This window comes from Myxocyprinus asiaticus, chromosome 30 (genome assembly GCF_019703515.2).
Source record: "Myxocyprinus asiaticus isolate MX2 ecotype Aquarium Trade chromosome 30, UBuf_Myxa_2, whole genome shotgun sequence".
Taxonomy (NCBI): domain Eukaryota; kingdom Metazoa; phylum Chordata; class Actinopteri; order Cypriniformes; family Catostomidae; genus Myxocyprinus; species Myxocyprinus asiaticus.
Window position 1 is genome coordinate 8301939 of NC_059373.1, and position 27386 is coordinate 8329324.

At 36.1% G+C, this 27386-nt stretch overlaps 2 protein-coding genes across 6 annotated transcripts in view; one reads left to right on the top strand and one right to left on the bottom strand.

Moving 5' to 3' along the window:
- The window catches only part of oxr1b (oxidation resistance 1b), a 69995-nt gene extending 54718 nt beyond the window's left edge, over nt 1-15277 (bottom strand). The window contains exons 1-3 of one of the 4 annotated variants that reach the window (XM_051663678.1): nt 8925-12200; nt 8795-8836; nt 8605-8690 (exon numbers count right to left, since the gene is read on the bottom strand). In XM_051663678.1, the coding sequence (XP_051519638.1) occupies nt 8605-8690; nt 8795-8821 (113 nt within the window). In that variant the 5' untranslated portion in view covers nt 8822-8836; nt 8925-12200. Of the gene's footprint in view, nt 1-8604; nt 8691-8794; nt 12201-15161 lie in introns of those variants that run through there. The other 3 variants (XM_051663680.1, XM_051663677.1, XM_051663679.1) reach the window with 3 other exon arrangements.
- Nucleotides 15278-17670: 2393 nt separating this feature from the next.
- Nucleotides 17671-27306, top strand: naxe (NAD(P)HX epimerase). 2 transcript variants are annotated; one of them, XM_051663719.1, is made up of 7 exons: nt 17671-17748; nt 18197-18380; nt 22901-23009; nt 23117-23227; nt 23561-23671; nt 24351-24498; nt 26872-27306. In XM_051663719.1, the coding sequence occupies exons 2-7, from the start codon at nt 18214-18216 to the stop codon at nt 27072-27074; spliced, it is 849 nt and encodes a 282-aa protein (XP_051519679.1). In that variant the 5' UTR covers nt 17671-17748; nt 18197-18213; the 3' UTR covers nt 27075-27306. The 2 variants fall into 2 exon arrangements, with proteins under 2 accessions (XP_051519679.1, XP_051519680.1); XM_051663720.1 differs by having other exon boundaries at nt 17745-17893.
- Nucleotides 27307-27386: the final 80 nt, after the last annotated feature.

Here is a 27386-nt window from a genome sequence, read left to right on the forward strand (position 1 = left end):
TCCAAAATTATAACTGTTGTGTTGTCATTTCCACCACACCAAACAATTTTACTCTTACTAAACTTTTTTCCAAAGTCAATGTACTATATTAGCCAGTCGATAAGTGTCAGTGAAGAGCGTGCTTAAGATGAAATATAAGACAGTTCAAGGTAAATGCACTTGTGTATTTTTATTGGGCGTCATTCCCAATTATGCTGTAATTTTGCCAAATTACGCAAAAAGTGTAATTATTTAATATATATATATATTATTTTTAAAAATATTTAATTGTGCATATTTAGGATAAATAAAATGTTAGCTATGAAATTTGCCTGAGTAAAACGAAGGAAGTTCAACGAAGTTCAAAAACGTTAAAAATATTACTAAATACCACAAATTGAGATGTGTTGAAAATTACACTGTGGCGAAAATTTTCATGATTCCAGAAAAAATGACATAAATCTCCTGTGGTGTTTGTTCATACACTGTTAAGCCTTCTTAGTAAACAAATACAAAAACTGTGAGAGTTTGAAAAATAACAATTATAACCTTGCAATACATTTTCAACAACAGAATACGTAGTCGATGTAAGTTGTTGTATAGGATTTCAATTCAGAGACCTTATTTCACATGCTTAATGAAATGAAGAACATTAAATATTCACATTCTGTGCCTTTGTTGAAGAGATATTCTGACATCAAAGTGTGAAACTGGGTCATTGTAGAATATGTTGAATAAGAACAAACACTAAAAAAATCAAATTAAAAAAATGACTGTTGGGGAAACTTCAGTTTTCACAGGTATGGAAACTGCACAACCTGAAATAGCAATGCACTCCATATAAATAAAGATTTCTGTGGATACCTCCACTGCATGCTGCCATAAATCGAGAAAATAAAACAGAACAGTTTATGCAGCAAGCCCATTAGTATGCCATTGGCAGTTTTCCTGTGCAAATTACAATTTAAGTTATATATTCATCATGACACTTACCATTTTTGCTTTGTTTACAATGATGTGCTGTACTTAATAAACAGTTTTTATAGCTTAAAACATGATTTGATCAGCTTTTATCACTATTTTGGCCCTCAATATGCATCAATCTCTCATTAATGGTAAATAACATCTCTTCCTTATAAAATTAGTTGATAACTCATCTAGTTCATTTTTAGAAGTATCAAGGGATACAAGCAGACCTGCAGATTTTAAGGTAAGCAGAATCATATTTAGCGTTTCTAATAAAAGCAAGCAGAGATACTCTGTTAGATATAAACCTGAATAAATTATGCTGACAGTTTTTATCCTGTCCAACCTGTCAAAAAGAATTTTGATCATTTCAAATGTGCCCTTCAGTTCTGAAACTGTGCCCTTTTCAAAGTGTTTTCATATGAATCTGTGATATCTCTAGAGATTTGGTTCTGATATTACATAATTTAACATGCTGGCATATTTGCATAAAGTGATTCCTTCGAAATTACAGCAACGCCGAGGCAATTTCAATCACAGGACTATACATGGCAGTGTTGCATTCAATGTTTTTTCCTCCGTCACTCTTGAATCACCCATGGTCTCCAAGCTTGTTACGCAAGCACTTCACTTCTAGTACAAGAGTGCAAAATCCACTCAAAGAAAAGTACTGCGTGTTCCTTAGTGCTCTCAATGGACACATTTTCGAAAAGTGATCTTCCTTTTTCTGCAAAGAGATCTCAAAAGTTGAACTAAACTAGACTTTCATTGCCTGAAGCAAATACCAGTGTGTCCCAGGCACCAAAAGAATAATGTTAAAATGACAAAAGTAATACACAAAAACACAAAACCTAAATAAAGAAGAGGGAAAGATTGATATTTATTTGCAAAGCCCTGTAAATGGATAAATAGATGCAAGAAACAAAAGACAAATCACAATTCAGTATGCAAATATTGTAATGACTACATCACTATGGGTTAGATTTTGAATGCTGAATATTCTATCATTGTAAGTCAATGAACACCGATAGTACACCGCACCTAATCCTGAAATTATCAACAAAAAATGTTTTAATTGAGGCTAAATTAATTTTGAGTATTATCAATAGTTTAATTGATTTCCAGAAATCAAAGGATTTTTGTTATAAATTAAGGAGTGCCTGAATGCAATTGCTCAAAGACATTTCCAACCTAGGCTGGCTGCAACCTGGTTTAATAGAATTAACTTTACTGTAACTAGAGGCAGACCGATATATCGGTGTTACCAATTAATCGGTGCTGATAGTTGCTTTTTGGAACTATCGTTATCAGCAAAAATCTATGGCGACAGTTGCAGATAGGTTATGCACCAAATGTGTGTTATGCACCAAATCTTCATTTTGGTTGAACAATAAGCATCTGGGATTTTATTCATTTAGGACTCCTTTTCTGTGCCTGTGATAGAAAGGAAAGAATAAGAATTTTTGACATTCTATATAACAATTTTGAAAACGATCTGCCAATTAATCGGTTATCGTCCTTTCCCACCACCTTAGTTATCGGTATCAGCAAAATCCACAATCAGTTGACCTCTAACTGTAACTATATTTTTGCAAACTGTCTTTTAAATGCTGCATTCTACGTTTCACCGTAGTTTCCTGGTGACATTTACACTACAGGTGCTACAACAACTGTGCGTTTTATTCACTTTCATACAAATCACGACTACAACAGCTGATTATATAACAAACGAACGTCCGTCCATCTGTCTGTCTGTCTGTCTGACTTTATTAAAACTTGTTTCTCGCACTTTTACTCACACTCTGTTATGTTATGATACTGAAACAGTCTAATACATCATTTGAAAAACAACACATTTTAACGCTTGTATTACAGACTGATTACCTTCCGTAGTAGCTCACCTGATAAGAGTATTTGGACGTTGGACTTGGAAGGCCGAGAATCAAGCCCAGCCAAGCACAAAAGCTGACACGTGAGAGCAAAATGTCATAGAAGTGACTCATTTTGTTTTTGGACACAATCGGTTAGTTTAGGTGTAAATATGTCTGTTTTGTTTACCTCTCATTTGCTTTTAGGACAATATTGGTTAGGTTTAGGTTAAAGATTTAGGTTAAGGAGGTACGTTTTACTCATTAAAACCATCTAATATTCACCTTAAACTTCATCTGATTACGACACCATTTCACTCATTTTCGGCACCCCCGCTGGACATTTAATTGGGAAACTACAGTGGAACGTGTAATGAAGTAAGTGATGTTTTGGAAAATGTTGCCTTTGTTCTGAAAGTTCAGAGTCCTGCACTGATCCTGTTTTGTAAACCCGCACCCACCCTGCAGTACTTAACAGAACACCCAACCAGTTATTCGACAGCAGTACTAATTTAATTCCGTACCCGAACTGTTTAAGGGTGTTTTCGCACCTAGTTCGTCTGAGCACTCAAGCGCTCTCAGAGTGGTATAATGTGTATATGTATATCTTGACATACATAGCTGCATTACATACTTCATATTCCAGTCACAATTTACAGTCCACATATGGGAATTTTAAACGAATAGATATACCATGATTACCCTGACACGTTTTTGTGTCTCATATTCCGTTCTTGTTGTATTATTTGAGCACGTAAAATGAACAGACCGGCCACATTCAGAGCAGAGCAGCGCATTAAGATGAACTGCTGGGCGTACCATCTACGAAGGTTCATGCCAAACTCCCATGAAAATACAAGCGAGGATTTTTATAGTTTCACTTCAATTTTATTTGTGCAATTGCATATGTTCTTGGCTCATACACACAATGTAAATGACACAGGAGGAGACGCTTGCTTGCTCCATTACTCTCGAGATGATAAATAAAGAAACATATTTTCAAATGCACATAGAATTTCAAATGTTTTCCTTCATGCAAAATAAGGGCTTGTAGGTTTTATCGGCGAGCCTCAACACAACGTGAGAGAGTGAAGAATTTAGGACAGAAATACAGTATACATTATTACTATTGCATAATGTAATATAATTGGCAGTGTTGTCTGGGTTTCATAAATGATATAACTTATAAAATATTACTTCGTATGTAAATCTATTCCTGTGCAATAATTTTTTATGAAAAATTCTATATTTTTTAAAGCCTTAAAAGTAATCATATAGCCCCATTTTATTATATGATTTCAAGTTAAATATCAATAAATTACTATTTAAGGTGTAGGCCTATCTGTCATAAGCATACGTACACCTTAAGAAGTATGACAATTTATATGACAATTGCTTAGCATAATAATCGCAATTATTTATGAAAAATTATTGTCAGCCAAATTTCATAATCATAACAGCCCTAGCTGCAATGGGGTCTGAGTTCTTAAGGAGCTGTGGTGTGAACAAGGAGTCTGAGACCACATTAATGTGAAGAGGATCAAAAAAGAATCTGGGTCCTCTTTTAAGTCCACTTACATTGTGAACACTTAAAATGTACTATATGTGAAACCACCCTAACATTAAGACGGCAATCTGAACCGCACCCACATTAAAATAAATCTACTAAATCAGATTTGCTCACGTCACACAAGCAATCAAATTAACATTAGGCAATCTGAGTCGGAGCATTTAAGAAAAATAGACACATAGCCTAATGTTGTGGTGACAATTAGAAGAAAAAGATGAGAAAGATGAACAGTAGGCCTATCTGACATTTAAAAAAATAACCTTGGACATGGGCGCCTGAAGGATTTGGGTACGCACAGAAATCTGCCTAATACAACCAAATATCAATTCTGGTTACATTGAGAGAAGCATTTTTGCAACCACTGGCTAAAGCATTTCTTCCAGTAACCGTTCAGAACAAATGCGCTCGCGCTAAAAAAGCAAAGCGCACAACAATGAACAGAGCAGAATGCAGGAGTGTCGAGATGCGCTTTTATCAGTTGAAAAAGTTCGTTTTAACATGATACGGCTTCTAAAAAAGCAGAATAGCTTCCTATCATGTTTACACACTCTACTGATCAGTTAGGTTTAAATAAGGGGTTTGGGTAAGGGCATAATATTAATAAGCATGTCCTTAACGCCTCATGTGCGAAACTTGTGCTTACTTCCGCATTAGGCATCCGGGCATTTGCAAGTGATGAAATCGTACAAATTTATACGAACAAACTCGTACGAAATCATACGAAATAGCCAACTCGTCAAATATGAATTTCCATGAGACTGGGTTGAATTATCTGTGCCTGCTGGGTGTTGCTATAAGGGCTTTTACTGGCTGTATTATTGACTTCCTAAAAGTGGAGGACATTTTTCTTACCTCTTGCATAATTCAGATAAGACAGCATGCTCCTTTTATCCCACAAGAAACAGCTTTTATCTAACAGTACTATATCACAGATAAAGGAAAGTGAAGAACATGGCATTGCTTCTACTGCCTAGTCTTTGCTAGTAAATCTTGCATATGTTACTTACAGTATTTCCTCCTTAATGCCTTCACACATTAACATCAAGTCCTTCCTTGCACAATTATTAGTTTTGAAGAGACAGTCTAACCTGTAAAATCTTGACAGTTCCATGCTTTATTTGCTTCTTCATTATGGTCTTACAGTGCTTAAAGTACATTTATTAGACATCTAATTCTAAGATTTACCTTTATACCAAAATAAAGTATTAAACTGAGAAACTGGGATTGGAAAATTACACAAGGTGGACTCAAACCTATGTCCCTGCAGGAGCTCCACCACTCAATCACGTTGTGCACATGTGCACTACCACTGCACCATGGCTCCAACCCTATGCTTTAGTTAATATTATTTTTGGCCTCCTCTGCACTTTTGCTGACAATAATTTGTCATTCTGTAAATGACATTGCAGAATTCAAACTTGTTTGACATAATTAATGATCTAATGAACCTTTTTAATATTCAATACGCAATGTTTAGCTTGCTTTTTGTTGCTAACGACTGTTGTTTTTTCAGACTAACAACACAAATTCATCAAAGATTGTCATAGGAAAACAATTTTATTCTGTTCCTAACAGTCTCCCTTCAGTAAATCAGACAAAAGCTTTCAGCTTAATTAAGATAGTGAATAGTTCAACCCTTCCCTGTGATCCACCTGGACCAAAAAAAGGTATCATCTAACACCTATTTCTTTTCTGGTCTTATGTCATTTACTTATGTAGTTAATCCATTGCTCATCTAGAGATAAAGCTTGAATTTGTCATTAGGAGGTTCTTTTGAAAAGTCCACAACGTTTCTATGGATACTGACTTTTTAACAGGGTGATTTCCCAGAAAAGTAATGGAAATTAATAACATTTTAAAAAGACATGGAACATAAAATATGATAATTATAATGATAATTACTCTTATAGCTCTTAGTGAGTGCAATTTTTATAATAAATCATTTTTAAAAAATCATTATCCCGTAATGAACGACTGGAAAAATCATGAAGAAAAAAAACAGAAATTAATTGGGGAACCTTGTCTTAAAATCTTGTGTCTGGCTTTCCAGCACAGATTCCTACAGAGAAAACATGGTACTGCGGCAGGTACAATTTACACTAAACCACAGAAGACTCCCATCCGTACATCCCCAAACACTGCTGAAAAAGGCATGAATGCATTTTGACAGGCACAAAAGAGGAAATGCGTAACAAAAACTAAAAGAAAGGGCCCTTTACATCTCAGATTCACAACAAACCATCAATAAAACAGAAATGGAGTCCGTCTTCTTTAATGCAATTGGGCCGGCCATTAGACCCCGTCTGGAAGCCTTGAGCAGAATATTTCATCCTGAGAACACTGAAACGGAAAGTGCATTTGGTGGCATCCAGATTGTGGCATTCATCAGTGGCAGCTGTATGCGGTGTGGGGAGTGTTAGGGGTTAGAGGGGATTATGTATTCCTCATAGATTTTTACGCTTGAACCCCCTAATGATGCATCACAAGGCTACAGCGAAGTTTCAAGAGCCCCACTTATGTTTCACTGCTGTCTCACAAACAGTCTGCATTTATTAGGATGGCGGATTATCTTCACCTGGGGCCTGTGCCATTTACATGATAATGCTCGACTTTTCCTAATCTCCTGCTTTTGTCAGCTCCTCTTGGAACTTGAATCTCTTCTTCACAAAGTTCACAGTCATTTCGAGCAAGCTCACTGTTCTGCTCTGCTTCGTCGTCATGTGATCTTTTTTGTATATGTGTGAATGTATGTTCCACTGTGCTTTAGGCATTGTGCATTCACAACGAATTCTTAAAGGGATAGTTCATCCAAAAATGAAAATTCTGTCATCACTTACTCACCCTCATGTTATTCCAAAACTTTCTTTCTTCCATAGAACACAAAAAGTGACATTTGGAACACCCGAACTGGTTGCTCTTAGAATTAATGCGAACAAAGGCTTTCAGGCTTCTAAAAGGATGCGAAAGCACTATAAAAGTACCATAGAAGTGGTCCATATGACTTGTGCACTTCTTAAGTCTTCTTAACTCATGTGATAGCTTTGTGTGATGAAAAACCAACTAAAGTCATTATTCACTGATAATCACCACCTTTGTCACTACTTCTCTAATGCGCTAATGAACTTAGAACTTAGGTGAATGTCAAGATTTTCAGTGAATAACGACGTAAATTTTGATCTGTTTCTCACACAAAGCTATCGTATGGCTTCAGAAGACTTGGAATTTTGCGCACAGTTCAAATGGATTTCATTTATGTTGCTTTTTTGTGTACTTTTTGGAGCTTGACAGCCACTGGTCATTATATACTATATGTTCCTTGTTTAATTCCTTGTTCAAAATTTCAGCTTTACTATTCCTCAAGATGTCTCTTTTTGTGTTACATATGAGAGTGAGAAATAATGACTGAATTTAAATTGAGTGAACTATCCCTTTTAATATTAAATCAAGTCAGTTGTAATGATAAATGATCAACTGATTAGCAATGCGTACATACCAAATTAAATCATCTAAGATTTCAAAACGTATTTTTGAAAATACAACAAATGTTGTTTAATTCATACATCAGACAGGTAGACCACCAGTGAATGTAGACAAATGGCATTCATATTGACCATTGTAGTCAATGTAAACAAATGCACACAAAGTCAACTAATCACTAATTAAATGCATGCAAAGACAGCAGATGCCGAACAACCCCTTTAACAAAACTGTCTGCAGATTTGCAAATTATTTTAATAGATTTGAATATATGAGTAGTTGATGCATAACGTCCAACATTTTAGATCATGGTTTTAGATTCAAAGTTGATATAAATATGTTAGACATTTTAATATGTAAAATGCCAACATTTATTATATTTTAACTATTATAGTTTTAAACCCCTTTTTGCCTTCACTAGTTAATTTTCAACAGTCCTGCACTGTTACAAATGCACTTTTAAAAGTACAAATATTCCATATATTCTCTAAATTAATATGGGATCATTAAAGCTGCATGCATAATAATTATAAATAAGCAAAATACTGTTCTAATAGCTTTTTGATGGAGAATACAATGTCACAATGCAAAACGTGTCAACTTTCCATGTATTTACAGTAAAATACCCATATATTATTCCCACCTTCAATAGCAAAATTTTGCAGACAATGTATTGACATCTTTATACCTGAGATCAGTTACATTTTTAAAAGACAATGTAGTAAAATGCTGTTCAGTACTGACCTCTTTGAGCTGAACATACTGGATTCTTGTTCTTCTGTGTTGAATGGGTGACACAATGAGTGATAGGCCAGCTGTATGAAGTGGACCTGTAAAGAGGAATGAGAGGAGAAGAGTATGGTTACAGGGAGCGGTCCAATCACCATCTTGTGGTATCAGGTTTAAAACAAAATCCAAGGACCAATAACCTCACCTCTGTTGAGCAAACTACAGCTGCCATTCACAATCCAACAGCCTTGAGCAGAATTTAGAGGGAGTTTGTTACATTCTTGAGCAGAAAAGGTTTGTTTTCTGTTGCTAATTGCAGACCAGATGGTGCTTACCAAAGGAATTAGCTTGCAGATCCCCACCCATTGTCTTGTCTTTGGTTGTCTAACTTAACTAAAGTGCAGAAGATGGAATCAATACAGTCATGGTACACTTTTGTAGAAAATCTTTGTTGGGTTAAGTTGATTATTTCATCAATAAGAAACTTCTTTAGCTTCTGTAGTCGTGCCTGAAAGAATGCTTTCAGGGGTCTTGAAAGCTTTCAGGGGTCTTCAGGGGTTTTTCCTAATATCTATTAAAAGAATACTCCAGGTTAAGTACAAGTTGTAAAGGGCAACCATACACAATGGTTGCTCGATAGACTTTGTAAGTCATTGTAAGAGCATTTCTGTCAATGCAAGTTTTTGAGTTATTTTCTGTGGTTATCAACAGCATAACAGATGCTACCAATGGAACTTAAAGGAATGTTCCAGGTTCAATATAAGTTAAGCTCAATTGACAGCATTTGTAGCATAGTGCTGATGACATGAACAAAAATAACTTTGAGTCATTCCTCATGTATTTTAAAAAGGCAAAAATCACAGTTACAGTAAGGCACTTATTATATACTATTATAATAGAAGTGAATGGGACCAGTCCATAAACATTCAAATGCACACTGTTTCTAAAGTACTGCCACAAGACCCAAACATTATACGTGTTCACATGTTTTAAGTGTGATAAAATCAGGGATTTACCTGCTTTATGGCATTTTCTAGATCACAGGGTTTACCGGTGTAATGATGTCATGACAACAAAGTTGAAATATTTGTTATAAATTTGCACAGATAAGGTTAGGGAGTGGATTATCTCACTAAAATCATGTTAACACACAACATGTTTACATCTTGTGGCTAACCCTTTTAAACTGTGGTATTTTAATGTTTATCAACTGGCCCCATTCACTTACATTGTAAACATCTTTTTGTAACTGCAGTTTTTGCTATTTTAAAATAAATCGAATAAGTCGAAGTTATTATTATTTGTATTCTATTTTATTTTGGTAATCAACATTTGCAACAAATGCTGCCAATTGTGCTTAACTTGTATTGAACCCGGACCATTTCTTTTACTTGCTTTTAACCCAGAATATTGCTTTTAAAAGCATGAAAATATTCCGTAATTTGTAGACATCTTCCATTGCACTTAATCACCGGAGCCATGGACAGGCAAGAGTCCAAAAACGTACAAGTGCTTGCCAAAATCTTTGTTAGCGAATGAGATCGGGGAGAGATAAGTCAAATGTCAATTAAGGCTGCCAGTTCAAGCAGAGTGCATCAATAATATACGACCACGGCCTGTGTACGATATAGGCACTGGTTCTGCTTAAAGCTAGTACTATGCTACCAGTCTATCCACCTCCCTATCTACAGTAAAACAATAGGATGCGGAAAAATAAGAAAGCAGAAACCACTAAAAAATAGAACAGCCTGACTCATGGACTTAACCTCTAATATTGATAAAAACATTTCAAAAGTCTCTTTTCTTAGCAGTAATGGGTAACTTTGTGAATGGAAATGGATTTTTCCCCTTAACTGAGGATGACCTTTTGGCCATCTGGTTTTATTATCCTGAGTCAAAGCAAAAAATGACAGCGGTAATTGTGCTGCTGTGATGAAAACAGAACCAGCGCAAAATAATTCAGTTACCCAAGACATCACTATACACGTATGATTTCAGACTGATGCACCTGAAATTTTGTATTTTTTTTGTATATGCATGGCTGATTCCTATACTTCCTGTATAAGAAGTCAATAATAGCATTTCAGCAAAATCTCAGTCAATGTGAAATCAGAACTGAACCTATTGACTTTCTTAATGCATGTCCCTTATCTTTTTGTGAGTGATTTATCCATGCACAATTTATTGAAAATAAAACATTTTGTCTTCATAATCTTTAATCAAGATGTCAAATGACTTTCCTTTTCTGCTGACATCACTTAGGTCATGCAGGCTGTTGGATAATTTTAACAATTTTACCAATAGCCAAAAAACAAAAATTCAGGTCTGGCTTTATTCTGGTATGGAATGTCCACCTTTCACAGTCTTGATAATTCTAAATGGAAAGAATTAAGTACCACCCTTAATTTGTTTCTCATCTAATATCCTGGTTTACTCTGACAAAAGTAAAATGGGTTGCGATCAGGGTTTCACATTGATGTTAACTGAGTCCACCTCATTTCTACCCTAGTCAAACGTTGTTTTTATCTGTGCATGTTGCGAGCTAAATATACTGAGCACTAACTGTACAGTGGTTCACTTACCTTTAAATGGACTAAACTCACTAATGAGCCTCATTAATAAACATCTGCTCCATATACAGTATCAAATAACAGCAGGGAAAAACTAAAGTCCAGTAAATTAGATTGAAAGGAAATGGCTCCTGGGACTTATGAACTAACATCCATTACTTAGAGATGCTGGGTTTAGCCAACAGCACTGAAAAATAGATCATAAGAAATGGCAATTTGCATATCTGAAATAACACTGGAAGGCAGATAGGTCAAAATGTCTCTTTTTCTTTCTTCTTAAACGTGGGACAGTTTGGACAGCAGTGGAATCATACAATTTCTGTCTCTTTGGTCTTTAAATTATTTAAGACTCTGCTTGCCTGGTTTCTCCTATGGGAACAGCATGGTTCCAGGTTTCAACTCTTATTATAAAATATCTACAAACTAGAGTTACAAAATGCAATGTAGTTAATGGCATATACATAATAACACCTCTGTATGATGACTTCAAGCCTTTTCACTGCAACAAATTATAACCCCAATTGCGAAAATTTTGGGACAGTATGGAAAAACCCTGTGCAATATTGAAATCACTACAACAACACATAATTTGACGTTTTACTTTGTGAATTAAATTTAAAAATATATATATATATATTAATTTCTAATCAGATGATTGCATCATGCTCCAAAATAGTTGAGAAAGGGGCAATTTAGGATTATTAACAATCTGACGAATTGAAATAACAAGGTGATGTGAAACAGGTGAGGCAATCGTGTTATAGTACTGTATATAAGAAGCCTCCAAAAAAAAGCCTAGTCCTTCAAGAGCAAGGATGTGTCGAGTCTCTCCAAATACAGCAATGAAGCGCAAAATAAGACAACGAAGGCCCCGTACAATTGCACAGCTGAAGACGTGCAGAATGTATGAAAGGGGAAAATTCTGAATGCCTAACCTGACAAATTTGTGTCTTTAGTGCCCAAACACTTAAGAAGTGTTATTAGAAAAAAATGGTGATGTTACAAAGTGGTAAACACTCGGCTGTCCCAACTATTTTTGGAGCGTGATGCAATCATTTGAGTTGAAATGAGTGTGTATTTAAAAAAAATAATAATAATAATAAATATGTGTATATATATATATATATATATATATATATATATATATATATATATATATATATATATATATATATATATATATATATATATATATACACACACACACACACACTACCGGTCAAAAGTTTTGAAACACTTGACTAAAATGTTTCTTTTGATCTTAAAAATATTTTGATCTGAAGGTGTATGATTAAATGTTTGAAATTAGTGCCACCATATTAATTTATTTCATTATAAAACTAAAATGTAATAATAATAAAAAAAAAAAAGTTTTTGAAATTGATGACTTGGACCAAATAATAAAGAAAAGCAGCCAATAAGTGCCCAACATAGATGGGAACTCCTTCAGTACTGTTTAAAAAGCATCCCAGGGTGATACCTCAAGAAGTTGGTTGAGAAAATGTCAAGAGTACATGTCTGCAAATTCTAGGCAAAGGGTGAATACTTTGAAGATGCTAAAATATAACACAGTTTTGATTTATTTTGGATTTTGTTTAGTCACAACATAATTCCCATAGTTCTATTTATGTTATTCCATAGTTTTAATGACTTTACTATTATTCTAAAATGTGAAAAAAAATTATAATAAAGAATGAGTAAGTGTTTCAAAACTTTTGACCGGTAGTGTATATATATATATATATATATATATATATATATATATATATATATATATATATATATATATATATATATATATATATATATATATATATATATATATATTAAATTCACAAGGTAAAACATCAAATAATGTGTTTGTGATGAGGAGGAGGGCGGGGCGGTGCCGGGCCGTGACTATGCACGCCCGGCCCCCAGTCGGGCTAATGAGCTGAGGAGAGGCATAAGTGCAGCAGGATGTGGCAGTTTGAGAGAGAGAGCGACACGCAGCCACCATGTGTGCGTTTGTGTTGTGTGTCTTTTTTTGCTCGTCCCTGGTGCTCTCTCCCTGCTCTAACACTCTGGCGTGCCTTTTCAGGTCTCCCTCCGCCATCACTATAATCAGAGACAGGTTTTAGAATAATCATAACCCAGGTGACAATCCTTACCACTCTCCCTCTCCAGCAGACCGACACATGACCACGCCCCCCATGCCACAGTGTTGTTGTAGTGCTTTCAAAATAGCACAGGGTGAATAGAATTTGCAAATAACTAAATTTTGTTTTTTAGCATTTATACTGTCTCAACTTTTTTAGAATTGGGGCTGTACTATATACCAGGGGTCTTCAAACTTTTTCAGGCCAAGGACCCCTTGGATGGATGGATGGATAAATGGATGGATGGATGGATTATGATGTACAAAGTCATGTGGGAGGGACAATGAAACATCTCGTTGAAGGTTAGCTTTAGCTTAAGAAGTTAACATAATATTGCATTTTTATTTAATGCATATTATCACAAATTTGTTTGAGGTCAAACAATAATTGGTGGATCCCTGTTGAAGACCCCTGCTATGTATCTAATTTGACTTCAGGTTTTCTGATGAGGTTTAATATAAAAAATATCATATTGTTGTTGCACAAAGCTGTATTTCATTGAAACATACAGTATGGCTAATTTTATACCAAAAAGAAACAAATTATAATTTCTGATATTTCTGATATCTGCAATCTGTTGGAGATCTGCCTATTAGAAGACGCTATCTCCAATCTGAAACAAAAAACACAACGGCCCGATTTCAGCACTGGACAGTGACCAACATCCTATGAGATTTCACACAATCTACACTCGCCCACTATAAAAAGCCAGAACCCATTTACCAGGAGAGCAATTATATCTATCTACAATCACATGATTTTCAGGCTTTCACATGAAGGCATTAAACATGTATGTTTGCAAATCTCAAGTATCCAATGTACATTCAAATCTACCATGCCATCCTGTGGCATTAGGAAACAAACATGATTCACTAAACTCTTGATGGAGCACAACAACAAGATGGAATTATTGAAGCGCATCTGCCATGACCATGGGAGCACAATGAGCATCTTTATATAACAAGGCTAATTAACACCCAAACATGCAGACAGCACTCATCAATAAAATGACATTACAGTCCAATGCCACTTCAGTCTGTGAGTGCATAGCGGCCATTGCTGTCTGCAGACTACTCTTCAGAGATTTCAAAGTCTGCATCTTTAGATCTTTTGAATGTAAGCGAGACAAATAGGCATCTCTTATTTAGGGTTAATTACAGTATGTATAGCAGCTATGAGTAGACATTATATTTCACTGTGGTTTTCCATAGCAGTCTGCCTGGCTGTAAAAGCACTGCTGCTCTGAGACAAATCAATGAGGACATACTAACAGTGATAAGCATCTCAGTTTCTATTTCACTGACTGTGCATCATTTCAGAAACTGCTGCTGAGTGAAATAACATCGTTCTGAGATTGTTTGACCTCGTTTTAATTATTATTATTATTATTATTATTATTATTATTATTTTTCTAATTGCTAAACTTTTGTTTGTATGTTTAAAACGTGTCAATGACAGCTAGAATATATAAGGGAAAATATACATAAATATAAACCATAACAATGGATAAAACATCCTTCTCGGGATGCATAAAGTAGGCATATATTAATAAATTAAAATAATTGTTCAAATAAATAAGTAATGCATGATCATGAAACTATAGTTTCCAGCAGCTGTAAATCCTATTGAGAATTCCGGGTATCCCCCAAGTGTCCCGTCTGACATCCAAAAAATCCAGGAAAGAGTCTGATATTATAAGACTGCTATTCTGTCTTCTGTGCTACTCTTTGAAGAAGTCACGTTCAAGTTTAATCTTTTTACTGAGAGAATAAGTTGTTCCTCCTTATTCGATAAAATATATCAAATATAATTTACAATTAAATATATATTACATTGTAATTCATACTAATAAATTAATGCTTACCTTATCCCAGGTAAGGCGTCAGAATGTCCAGGCACTGTCTAATGTCATGTAGTATGTGTTGTTTATGATAGTTTCTACTCACTGTAATTTACATCAACTCGCGAGCGCTTGGGCTGAGCCTCCTATTAAATAACAGGAATATACCATCACACGCAATCGACAAAGGGGTGCTGTGGATCAAACCAACTTAAGACGTGTTCTCAGTGCACAGATGGGTGTACAAATAAATAAATAAATAAATAAATCCACGGATACTGTAAGTGGCAAGTAGAAGCTGAAAGTTTACAGAGATATTTTATACTTATATAACAATATACTCGTGTTTACCATAGGAGAGAGCGTAACAGTCAACTAGCGTGTTACGACAGTAAGTCCCCGTTTGCGGATGCCATACAAATGAATTAGGAGAGCCGTAAACTGGCACCTACCTGTGGCAAAATTGTCCGTGTCTTCGCAGTAATATCCACACATAGTTTACTTCAAAGGGATTTTTGAGTGTAAAACATATTAAAGATTAAGGAACTGGTGGTCAGTTCATGTAGTGACTAGCTGTTTTCTCAAAAAAGCAGTTTATTCAGCACACTCAAGCATCTCCTCCATAGACATCCATTCAAAAAGAACAGCCTCTGGTCTCCGAATGTCAAAGGGACCGCTGCGTTATGGATTGCTTTGCTAATGTTCTAGGCTAATTTGATAGAAGGGCTCTGAAAGAAAATAAAAAGATGATATTCAAGGATATAATCACAAAATTCTCAGTAAGTAATTTAGGGGACCTACCGTGTTCAGGAATATTTGTCAGTTATCAAGAAATGTAACAAATCTCTTCCATGAAACATCGCATTACCTCCAAACACACGTTTTTACGATGTATTTATTTAATCAAATTCATATTAATAATAATACAGTCTCGTTCTGCCCCAGACTCTGTATTTTGGGAGATAGGGAGGTCTTGGATTTGGAGGATAAGTACATGATGGACTGGATTTTGACCAGTGTGATGATTGGTTGGCAGGTTATTTTGAGGAGTTGGAAGTCGGATGCAGCACCCTAGTTCCCGGAGTGGTGCGCGGAGGTGGGGAGGGTGGCTGCCTTCGAGGAGGGGTCGAGCATAAGGATGGGAGTTAGGGATTCTTACAATAAGAAATGGGGCAATTACTTAGCATTTTTGGGGGAATCTCGAGGAGGGGCGGTGGAGGGAGTAATTTAGAGTTTGGTTTTATTTTTTTTTGTTTGTTTGTTTTTTTTTATTTATACTTGATTATTGTATTTTATTTTTGTTGTTGTTTTAGTTTTGTGCGTGTGTGTGTGTGTGTGTGTGTGTGTATTCTATTGACCACAGGGGTGTTCGTGGGGGGGTCAGGGTGGGGTGGGAGTTTGGTATGGGAGGGGATATAGTGGGGGTTTAATGTTTAAAGTGATTGATTCAATATATATACTACCGGTCAAAAGTTTTGAAGCACTTGACTGAAATGTTTCTCATGATCTTAAAAATCTTTTGAGCTGAAGGCGTACGCTTAAATGTTTGAAATTAGTTTTGTAGACAAAAATATAATTGTGCCACTATATTAATTTATTTCATTATAAAACTAAAATGTAATAAAAAATAAAAATAAAAAGTTTTTGAAATTGATGACTTGGACCAAATCATAAAGAAAAGCAGCCAATAAGTGCCCAACATAGATGGGAACTCCTTCAGTACTGTTTAAAAAGCATCCCAGGGTGATACCTCAAGAAGTTGGTTGAGAAAATGTCAAGAGTACATTTCTGCAAAATCTAGGCAAAGAGTGACTGCTTTGAAGATGCTAAAATATAACACAGTTTTGATTTATTTTGGATTTTGTTTAGTCACAACATAATTCCCATAGTTCCATTTATGTTATTTCATAGTTTTGATGACTTTACTATTATTCTAAAATGTGAAGAAAAAAAATATAATAAAGAATGACTAAGTGTCTCAAAACATTTGACCGGTAGTGTATATGTTGTTGCTTTTATTATTATTATTATTATTATTTTTTATTATTATTTATGAATCAATAAATATGTTAATAACAAAAAATAACAACAAAACAATAAAAAAATGTATTTATTAAATACAAATATAATAAATATCTAATAAACATGAATACATTTTTAATTATATATTTATAATAAATAAATAACTTAGATGGCCTCCTTTAGTGAGGAATATTTGTCAGCTGTGATAAAAGGAACGTTCTCTTACATAAATATAAATTAGATAATTATATATATAAATATAATAAATAAATAAAGCATAATATAGTTTACGAATGAATACTTATATGTACATACATACATACATACATATAATATTTGTGTTTGTATTTATTTATTTATTCATTCATTATTTCATTTATCTACTTATTTTTAATGATAAAAATTTAGACGAAACATTTTTTATTTTATTTTTTATTTGTATTATTTTTTATTTTATTTTTTATTTGTATTATTTTTTATTTTATTTTATTATTTTGCTCTCTTGTGAAACCTTTATTATGACAAGTGGCTGTTAGTCACCATCCCGGATATTATTTAGATTAGGAGTTTCTGCAGCGGAGTGGTGCAGGTATCATCTATCATATAAATAATCCTTCATGTATAAAGTTGAACTAAAAAGGTTTTGAGCTCGGAGTTTATTCTGCTGCCTTTATTTTGCATTTGGTGGTGTTAACAAATGTTGCAGAGCTTTTAACCATAACTTAAACCAACAGGTATTGGAAGCATTTGTTTTTATATTAATATGAATTTGTTTTATTCAGCGTCACCTCTTACAGTCATTTAACTCGATGGTAGTTCCATACTGTCCTAAAATATGGTTGACAGTGTTTTTGAAATGTGTTGGCAAACTCGTTGAGTTGCATCATGCATTATAATGAGTTACAACAAGTAATGGTTATGCAGTTGTTATGGTTTGCTGTTAAATGAGACATGCTGGCAGAAATCACCATGCTTACTTTAACAACACTGTTTGTCCTTTATTGACGACTAACGTCCTTACTGTATTTCATGTTCAGGTACTGTAGCCAGGTGAATGTTGGGTGTACGAGCCCTGTTTGGAATCGGTCTTCTTGTGACATCACGGGGAGGCTCTGTCCTGACACACACAGGAGCATGTACACGTATTTCCAGTAACATTTACAGTAAAGATCTCACTCACAGACAGGCTTGCACTATGGCCAATACAATCAAGTACCTTGGGTGAGTATAAATGCATACTCTCTATGAGATGGTTAAAATTGATTATATGTTGACCATTATTTGGCAGCTAATCTATAAAATCAAACTGTTACATTACAGTTGTGAATTTAAATGTCCTTCAGACGTCTGAGGGTTCTTTGTGGTATTTTAAGGGAAATATTGTAATTTGAGGTTTACAACCTTGTTGTTTTTAGGTGATACATATTAGAGGTCGACATAAAGTAGATTCTGCCGTTACCAATAACTATGGTGGTTGAAAAGGCCGATAATCGATTAATCGGCCGATAGTTTTTAGTTCTTACTAAGACAGACACAGAGGCTACAAGAGTCCAAAATAAATAAATCCCAGATGTAGTTTAATGATCAACCAAAATCCCAATAATAATAATAATAATAATAATAAAAGAAGATTTGGTTTGTAATTTTTAACTATAAACAAGCCCAAAACACATCAGGGACTTTGAAATGACAAAGTTTTAGCTTCATTACAATATTTAAGTAGCCTATTGTTAAGCTTTTTATAGCCCATATATTCACCAGATGGAGAGTTTTATATATATATATATATATATACACATATACATATACATACACACACATACACATACATACATACACAGCTGTGCTAAAAAAGTTTGCATACCCTGGCAGAAATTGTGAAATTTTGGCATTGATTTTGAAAATATGACTGATCACGTAAAAAAATCTCTTTTAACACAACTGCCAGAAGAATTGCTCAGGATACAAAGAAAAACCCACAGGTAACCTCAGGAGAAATACAGGCTGCTCTGGAAAAAGACAGTGTGGTTGTTTCAAGGAGCACAATACAATGATACTTGAACAAAAATGAGCTGCATGGTCAAGTTGCCAGAAAGAAGCCAATGCCACAAAAAAGCCCAGTTACAATATGCCCGACAACACCTTGACACGCCTCACAACTTCTGGCACAATGTAATTTGGAGTGATGAGACCAAAATAGAGCTTTATGATCACAACCATAAGCGCTATGTTTGGAGAGGGGTAAACAAGTATTGCGCTCCTTGAAACAATCACACCATCTTTTTCCAGAGCAGCCTGTATTTCTCCTGAGGTTACCTGTGGGTTTTTCTTTGTATTCCGAACAATTCTTCTGGCAGTTGTGGCTGAAATCTTTCTTGGTCTACCGGACCTTGGCTTGGTATCAAGAGATCCCCGAATTTTCCACTTCTTAATAAGTGATTGAACAGTACTGACTGGCATTTTCAAGGCTTTGGATATCTTTTTATATCCTTTTCCATATTTATAAAGTTCCATTACCTTGTTACACAGGTCTTTTGACAGTTCTTTCTGCTCCCCATGGCTCAGTATCTAGCCTGCTCAGTGCATCCACATGAGAGCTAACAAACTCGTTGACTATTTATACACAGACACTAATTGCAATTTAAAAAGCCACAGGTGTGGGAAATTTACCTTTAATTGCCATTTAAACCTGTGTGTGTCACCTTGTGTGTCTGTAACAAGGCCAAACATTCAAGGGTATGTAAACTTTTGATCAGGGCCATTTGGATGATTTCTGTTATAATTATGATTTAAAAAGGAGCCAAACAACTATGTGATAATAAATGGCTTCATATGATCACTATCCTTAAATAATATTTTTGCATGATCAGTACTATTTTCAAAATCAATGCCAAAATTTCACAATTTCTGCCAGGGTATGCAAACTTTTGAGCAAAACTGTATGTGTGTGTGTATATATATATATATATATATATATATATATATATATAAAATATGTGTGTGTGTGTGTTAGGGTTGTGCGGTTTACCGGTACTAACTAAATATCGCGATACCAAAAAATCATTTCATGCAGTGTGTCCAATAGTATCCATCTGCTGAGCCACAGATCAATGTGTTGAGTGTATAAATGGATGTGAACTCTCAAATGAACTCTTTTTCCGTTGCAGCTCCATTTCAGCTTGTAAGTCACGGGAAGCTTGATATAACGAACCCTTCACAAACAGGACGAACTTAAAAGATCTTTCAAAATAAAAGTCCCGCTGAAAAGAGAGCTCTATTCAACCGATTGTGTGAAATTTAAGACATTACTACTGTATAAAAGTGTAATATTCAAAGCAGTCACAATAGTACTCATAGTAACAATAGTATCATATTAAATGGTTATATTATTAGTATTATTATCTGTTAGCAATATCACATAAGCAAGTGTACTGAATATCAGCATGTTGTGATTCAGCCATGGCAGCCTTTTGCCTCAGGTAATCAGGTTATTTTCAGTTAATGTTTTCATTAATACTGTAAAGCTCTGTTGTGCATATTGTTGAAAAGTATTATATTTTCATTTGATTAAAGCTGTACAGTATGTATTTGATTAAACACGATTTGATCATAACATTTAATTATAACATTTAACATGGAATCCAGAAAAATTAAAACAGAAAAGGCATAATTTGTATAACATGCAGTTTTTTTAGACAAGTAATTTTCTGTGTAATTTCATCAAACATCTGAGGTTTTATTGCCTTAAGTAACAAGTTAGTATCGATACTGAGGTACCAGGGCTGCTATCGTACCGAAGCCAAAATTTGGTTTCGGAACAACCCTAATATATATATATACACGATCAGCCACAACATTAAAACCACCTGCTTAATATTGTGTAGGTTCCCCTCGTGCCACCAAAACAGCTCTGACCCATCGAGGCATGGGCTTCATAAGACCCCTGAAGGTGTCCTGTGGTATCTCGCACCAAGACGTTAGCAGCAGATCATTAAAGTCCTGTAAGTTGCAAAGTGGGGCCTCCATGTATCAGACTTGTTGGATCGGACTCATTGTTATGTTCCTCAAACCATTCCTGAAAAGAAAATTTCAGTGTGGCAGGCCGCATTATCCTGCTGAAAGAGGCCACGGCCATCAGGGAATACCGTTGCCATTAAAGGGTGTATGTGGTCTGCAACAATCTTTAGGTAGGTGGTATGTGTCAAAGTAGCATCCACATGAATGCCAGGACCCAAGGTTTCCCAGCAGAACATTGCCCATAGCATCACACTGCCTCCGCCTGCCTGCCTTCTTCCCACAGTGCATCCTGCTGCCATCTCTTCCCCAGATAAACGACGCACACACGCCTGGCCGTCCACATGATTTAAAAAAAAAACATGATTAATCAGACCAGACCACCTTCTTCCATTGCTCCATGGTCCAGTTCTGACGCTCACGTGCCCATTGTAGGCGCTTTCGGCAGTGGACAGGGGTCAGTATGGGCACTCTGACCAGTCTGCTGCTACGCAGCCCCATACGCAGCAAGCTGCAATGCTCTGTGTGTTCTGACACCTTTCTATCATGGCCAGCATTACGTTTTTCAGCAATTTTTGCTACAGTAGCTCTTCTGTGGGATCGGACCAGAAGGGCTAGCCCTCGCTCCCCTCGCACATCAATGAGCCTTGGGCGTCCATGACCCTGTCGCCAGTTCACCGGTTGTCCTTCCTTGGACCACTTGTGGTAGGTACTAACCACTGCATACCAGGAACACCCCACAAGACCTGCCGTTTTGGAGATGCTCTGACCCAGTCGTCTATCCATCACAATTTAACGAGATAATACATGTTATTCACTTCACCTGTCAGTGGTTTTAATGTTGTGGCTGATCAGTGTGTATATATATATATATATATATATATATATATATACATATATATATACACACACACACACACACACACACACACACAGTAGATATATTACCTGATGAAGTTTAATGAGAAATAAGGTTTATTATTATTCACAAGATATGAGTTGGAGAAACTAATGTGCTGGGGGATGTTTCCATATATTAATTTTTTTTATTTTATTTATTTATTTATTTATTTTTGCATGCCCTAGTTTCGATTTAAAATACTTGAGTGTCTAATCAAAATAAGGATAAAAAAATATGGATGAACGGATACAGACTACTTTCGATTTTCAGTAACAGATTATTTATTCATTTATTTCTGGTTTTTGACTCAATAAAAACAAAAAATATGGCTACAACAATAAAACATTTATTATGAAAGTGTTACTCATTATTATTTATGACATTATTTTTAGTCTTAGGAAAGTACTGTATTTGTAATCTTCGTTGTTGGCTGTTTCTAACTTTTAAGCTTAAATGCTACATGTTTCTCACTTGAGAATGAATTGTTTTAAAAAGTTGAGGAATTATGCAAATAACATATAAGTTATTTTGTCTGTGAACACTTGATTCCTGTTAAATGTACTGTATGATATTGGTTGAGCCGATATTAGAACTCATAACCATTTCATTAGAAATGCCTCACCATTTAATTTTGTTTACTTTATAGCAATGTATAGCATTTAAGTGTACACAATATTCTGTAACAGGAACTTTACAGAATAATGTTTTCTAGATGGATTCTAACCAGCAAATCTTGACCTGTCCCCCACTGCGTTTTTACTGGGAATTTCATTGTATCTTCCTAGTGTATCTTGACATAACCCTAAATGCTGTTATGTCATCGCAGGCAAGAAGAGGCCCAGCACATTGATGAGGAGCTGTTTAATGAATACAGCTTCAGTGTGGATCAGTTAATGGAGCTGGCTGGTCTTAGCTGTGCCACAGCTGTTTCAAAGGTACATCCATGCTCTCTCTGAGAAAATGTACTCCATGAGAACAGATCAAAGTGATGTAGCTTAAGTATTGTATTATCCACCCATTAAAAGCAGCTGTTTTGTCAAAGGGCTATCCACTGCAGTCGCTGCTCAAGAGTAAACCCAGAGTGCTGGTGATCTGTGGGCCGGGGAATAATGGAGGAGATGGACTGGTTTGTGCAAGACATCTCAAACTCTTTGTGAGTGTCCTCGCTACTTGACTTTTGATAAGTAGCTGAAAAAGAACTTGCTGATCCTGTTTAAAATCGTATTGTTTTTAACTTAGACTAAATCGTTTAACGTAAAGAGATAGTTTACCCAAAAATAAAACTTTTTTTCTAAACCCATATTACTTTTTGTCTTGGGTGGAACTAAAAATGAGATATTAGGCTGAATGACAGCATTAGTCCCCATTCACTTTCACTGTGTGGAAAAAAGATGTAATGAAAGTGAATAGTAACTGAGACTAACATACTCTTTTTGTGTTTATAAAGGTGTATTGACTATTTTCATATTGTATGTGAATTTCCTAGGGGTATGAACCTTCTGTATTGTACCCAAAGCGCCCCAACAAACAGCTCTTCCAGAATCTCACCACCCAGTGTGAGAAGATGGATATACCTTTCCTGACAGAGATGCCTGAGGTACACAAGAAACCCCAGTGTTCCATGCCTCATCATTTACACCAAAGTGGGTGTCAGATTTCTTTTATCCCCCATAAATGGCGGTCACATTAGGCTTTGAGATCACAAATTTTTTTCGGACAACACTACAAAACAATAATAATGTCACGCGGGAGGGCTTCTTGTGTAAGTAAATAATGAATCACAATATTTTACTAAAATTTTCAAATATAATGTCTACTCACTTTGCTGCAACAGTAAATCTTGCAGCTTTGAAATATGTATGCTTTGAATTGAACCAAGAGGTCACCGTGTGACGTTTCGGTCTCCTATTGGTCGTGTGTCCTCTTGCCGTAGGAATTGACGGTTCAGAGTTAACCAAGCTTGAACTTTGGTATGCAGTGTAGTACGACATTTGTTTGCGTGAGCTTATGTTTCGTGCTCTGCTGCATTCGGAGGCGTTTGAATGGGTGTGAATGGAGCACGAAATGTAGTTTGACCGCCCCTTTAGTGGGTTAACCAAAATGACCTTCATCTTATTAGTGACTGAAAAATAATGCGCCAACTGCCCTGAACTGCTATTGCGCAAGGTTTGCACACCCAGCATCATTTTATTTTTGCTAGGACAATTCAATTGTTTATGTTTCCAGATGTGTATAAAGCAGCTAGACTTTTCCGTTTCCCATGACTTTTACTTTAGGCTGATTTGATTGATGAAGCTTATAACTTGGTGGTGGATGCCATTTTTGGATTCAGTTTTAAGGGGGCTGTGCGTGAGCCATTCGGAGAGATCCTGTCCCAACTGAAGAAAATTACTGTGCCCATCGCTAGCGTTGATATACCTTCAGGTGAGCATGCACAAACACTGTAATAAGAGCAAGTTATAACCAATGATTTGACTCCAATCCAGGATTCAGACACAAAGATCTGTTTGTATAATTGTATAAATATTTTTCAGTTTATTTGAATTTTTGGTTGGTTATTTCTGTGCAGATTGTTTATTGATTATGTCATTATGTAGTTAAAAACTATATTGTACCTGTACAGCTTGCAAATAAGTGAAGCACAGCGCTGTTTTTCATTTCACAAGTGAAGACTAAATGCCTTACATAGGAGTACAGCAGCAAAAATACAGCATGTTTTATTATGAGAGTATGAAAGTGGTCATTAAAAACTATATTTTGGCACTAAGATTATAAGTGATTTAAGGGAAAAATAAAAAAAACTGAAAATGTATTAAATGTATGGTCAATAGTTTTTAAAGTTGATTTATAGAATATAAAAAATGTTTTTAGTCTTTTCTTACTATGATGGGCACAGACACAGAGGTTAAAATTTCATCCCAAAATGGATAAAATCCCAGATGTATTTTATTGTTCAACCAAAATCCCAGTAATTACAAAAAAACATAAGATTTTGGTGGATAATGTGGACCTTTTAAATATGAACAAGCTCAAAACACACCGGAGACTTTTATTTTGAAATGGAGACTTAGCTCCATTACATATTTAAAGGTGCACTCAGTAATTGTTTCCCCATTAAAAAAGATTTACTCCTAAAGAAATTAAATGTAATTTTGAAACATATGTATAAAATCATGACCACTCAAATGAGATGAGGACTCTAGTCATATCAGTAACCTTATAAAAGCTGTTTTATTCTGCATAGGGCAGGGGCCCCCTCATGGGGCCAGCCATTTAAGAATCGCATGACCAGCTGAATACTACTCGCTTAATCTCAGTGTCCTTGTTGATATTGGACACTTTTACTCTTGGATTAAATTAATCATGGCTGATTGTGAAAAGTGAATTTCTAAAATGGCATCTGTAACTGAAAATTTTTTAATTATGCTGCATCCACACCACTATACTGTTGTAACAGGGTAAGGAGGGCAAGGAGGAGGCGGGAACCGGCAGAAAAGTCAATATAAACTTTAATGACATAAATGAACTTAAAACAACATAAAACAAACATTAACACACACACACACAGCGCGGCCGCGTGCGTCTCTCTCTCTCGAACTGGCATCTCCGGCTCCCCTTTATCTCGCTCTCCCGCTGATCAGCTGACTTGCTGCCCGGCAACACCCTCCTCGTCACACTCCTCCCCCGCCCTATTCAGGCCGTGGCGCCAACCGGACTGACTTACTCACCTCCCCCCACCCCACCCCCCCATCTCTGGAGGGGAGAAGCTGCCCTTCTGGCCGATCCGCCAGCTGGTGATCCTTCCCGCCCCCAGGGAACCTGGGGTGGAGACAAGGGGAGGGAGAGGGGAGAGGGAAAGGGTGAGCGGGAGACACACAGAGAAAGAGAGAAAAACTTGCTCAGCTGTCTCCAGACATGCACTCCTCCGCCGGTCCTTAGCTACTCCTCCGCCTTCTGGCGGACGACAGCTCGCTCCTCCCCTGGCGGACGGCAGCGAGTCCTCCGACCCCTGGTGGACGGAATGGCTCCTTCCGTTCTCGGCGGACGGCAGTGGTTCCTCCGACTCTTGCCGGCCAGCAGCAACCCCTCCATCCCCAGGCAGGCGGCGAGAACTACGCGACAGCGCATCCCTCCTCCCTCCCAGGTTTCGGCACCAACGTAACAGGGTAAGGTGGGCAAGGAGGAGGCGGGAACCAGCAGAACAGTCAATGTAAACTTTAATTACATAAATGAACTTAAAACAAACATAAACACACACACACAGCGTGGCCATGTGCGTATCTCTCTCTCTCTCTCTCTCTCTCTCTAACTGGCGTCTCCGGCTCCCCTTTATCTCACTCTCCTGCTGATCAGCTGACTCAGCGCTGGCCGTGCACACTCACGGCCTGGCCATGCCCTCCTCCTCGTCACAACTGCATATATTCAGTATATTAATTAAAAAATCTTTATTATCTAATCAAAATAACAAAATATGCATTGAATTGAGGAATGAGAAATGGAAGAATATTGTTATAATTAAACGTTTGGAGACCGCAAATGCCCACGAGGTGTCCGTGATTTTTATTTTACCTCTGGAGACTGTTATACTGTTAAACAAAGCTGTTTTAACAGTAGACACCTCCAGTGCCGACCACAGAGGAATAAAAAAAATATTGGCAACTATCTGAATTTTTTTTACCAATAACTTGTTGTTGCAAAAAAATAACTAGTAGTAGATAGTTCCAACAAGCAACTATCAGCACCGATTAATCAGTAATGTACCATTACTCAAATAATAATTTCCTTCTTTGTCTCTAGGCTGGGATGTGGAGAACGGCTGTCCTAATGGGATTCAGCCTGACATGCTGATCTCCCTCACTGCCCCTAAGAAAGCAGCCAATCACTTCAAAGGACGCTACCACTTCCTGGGAGGCCGATTCGTTCCTCCAGCGCTTGAACAGAAGTACCAGCTCAATCTGCCTCAGTACCCAGGCACTGAGTGTGTATATCAACTGAACTGAACAATAAACAGTCTTTTGTGTCACTGATCAAAGCAAAAATATCAAGACAAAATGTATTGATAAATATATGGGTTGCAACTTTGAACAGTTTAGAGCATTGTTTAAAATATAACGGCTCAGTGGATTTGGCCTTATTGATGGTTATTGATCAGTGTCATAATAATGCATTAATAGTTTTGCCAAGGTTTGATAGAGAATGTTTAAAAGGCACCTTTCTGAATTATTCATGTTGATTTATATAAAAAATAAATAAAAATAAATATTTAATGATGAGGTTGATGGAAATGTAATTTAATGAGAAATCCTCAATTA

Bases quoted from the DNA above. Each gene is read 5' to 3' on its own strand.
- naxe (XM_051663719.1), top strand. From the start codon at position 18,214: ATGTTGGGTGTACGAGCCCTGTTTGGAATCGGTCTTCTTGTGACATCA. The intron at 23,010-23,116 runs GTACATCCATGC...GTTTTGTCAAAG, and splicing joins GTGCCACAGCTGTTTCAAAG to GGCTATCCACTGCAGTCGCT. The intron at 24,499-26,871 runs GTGAGCATGCAC...CTTTGTCTCTAG, and splicing joins TAGCGTTGATATACCTTCAG to GCTGGGATGTGGAGAACGGC.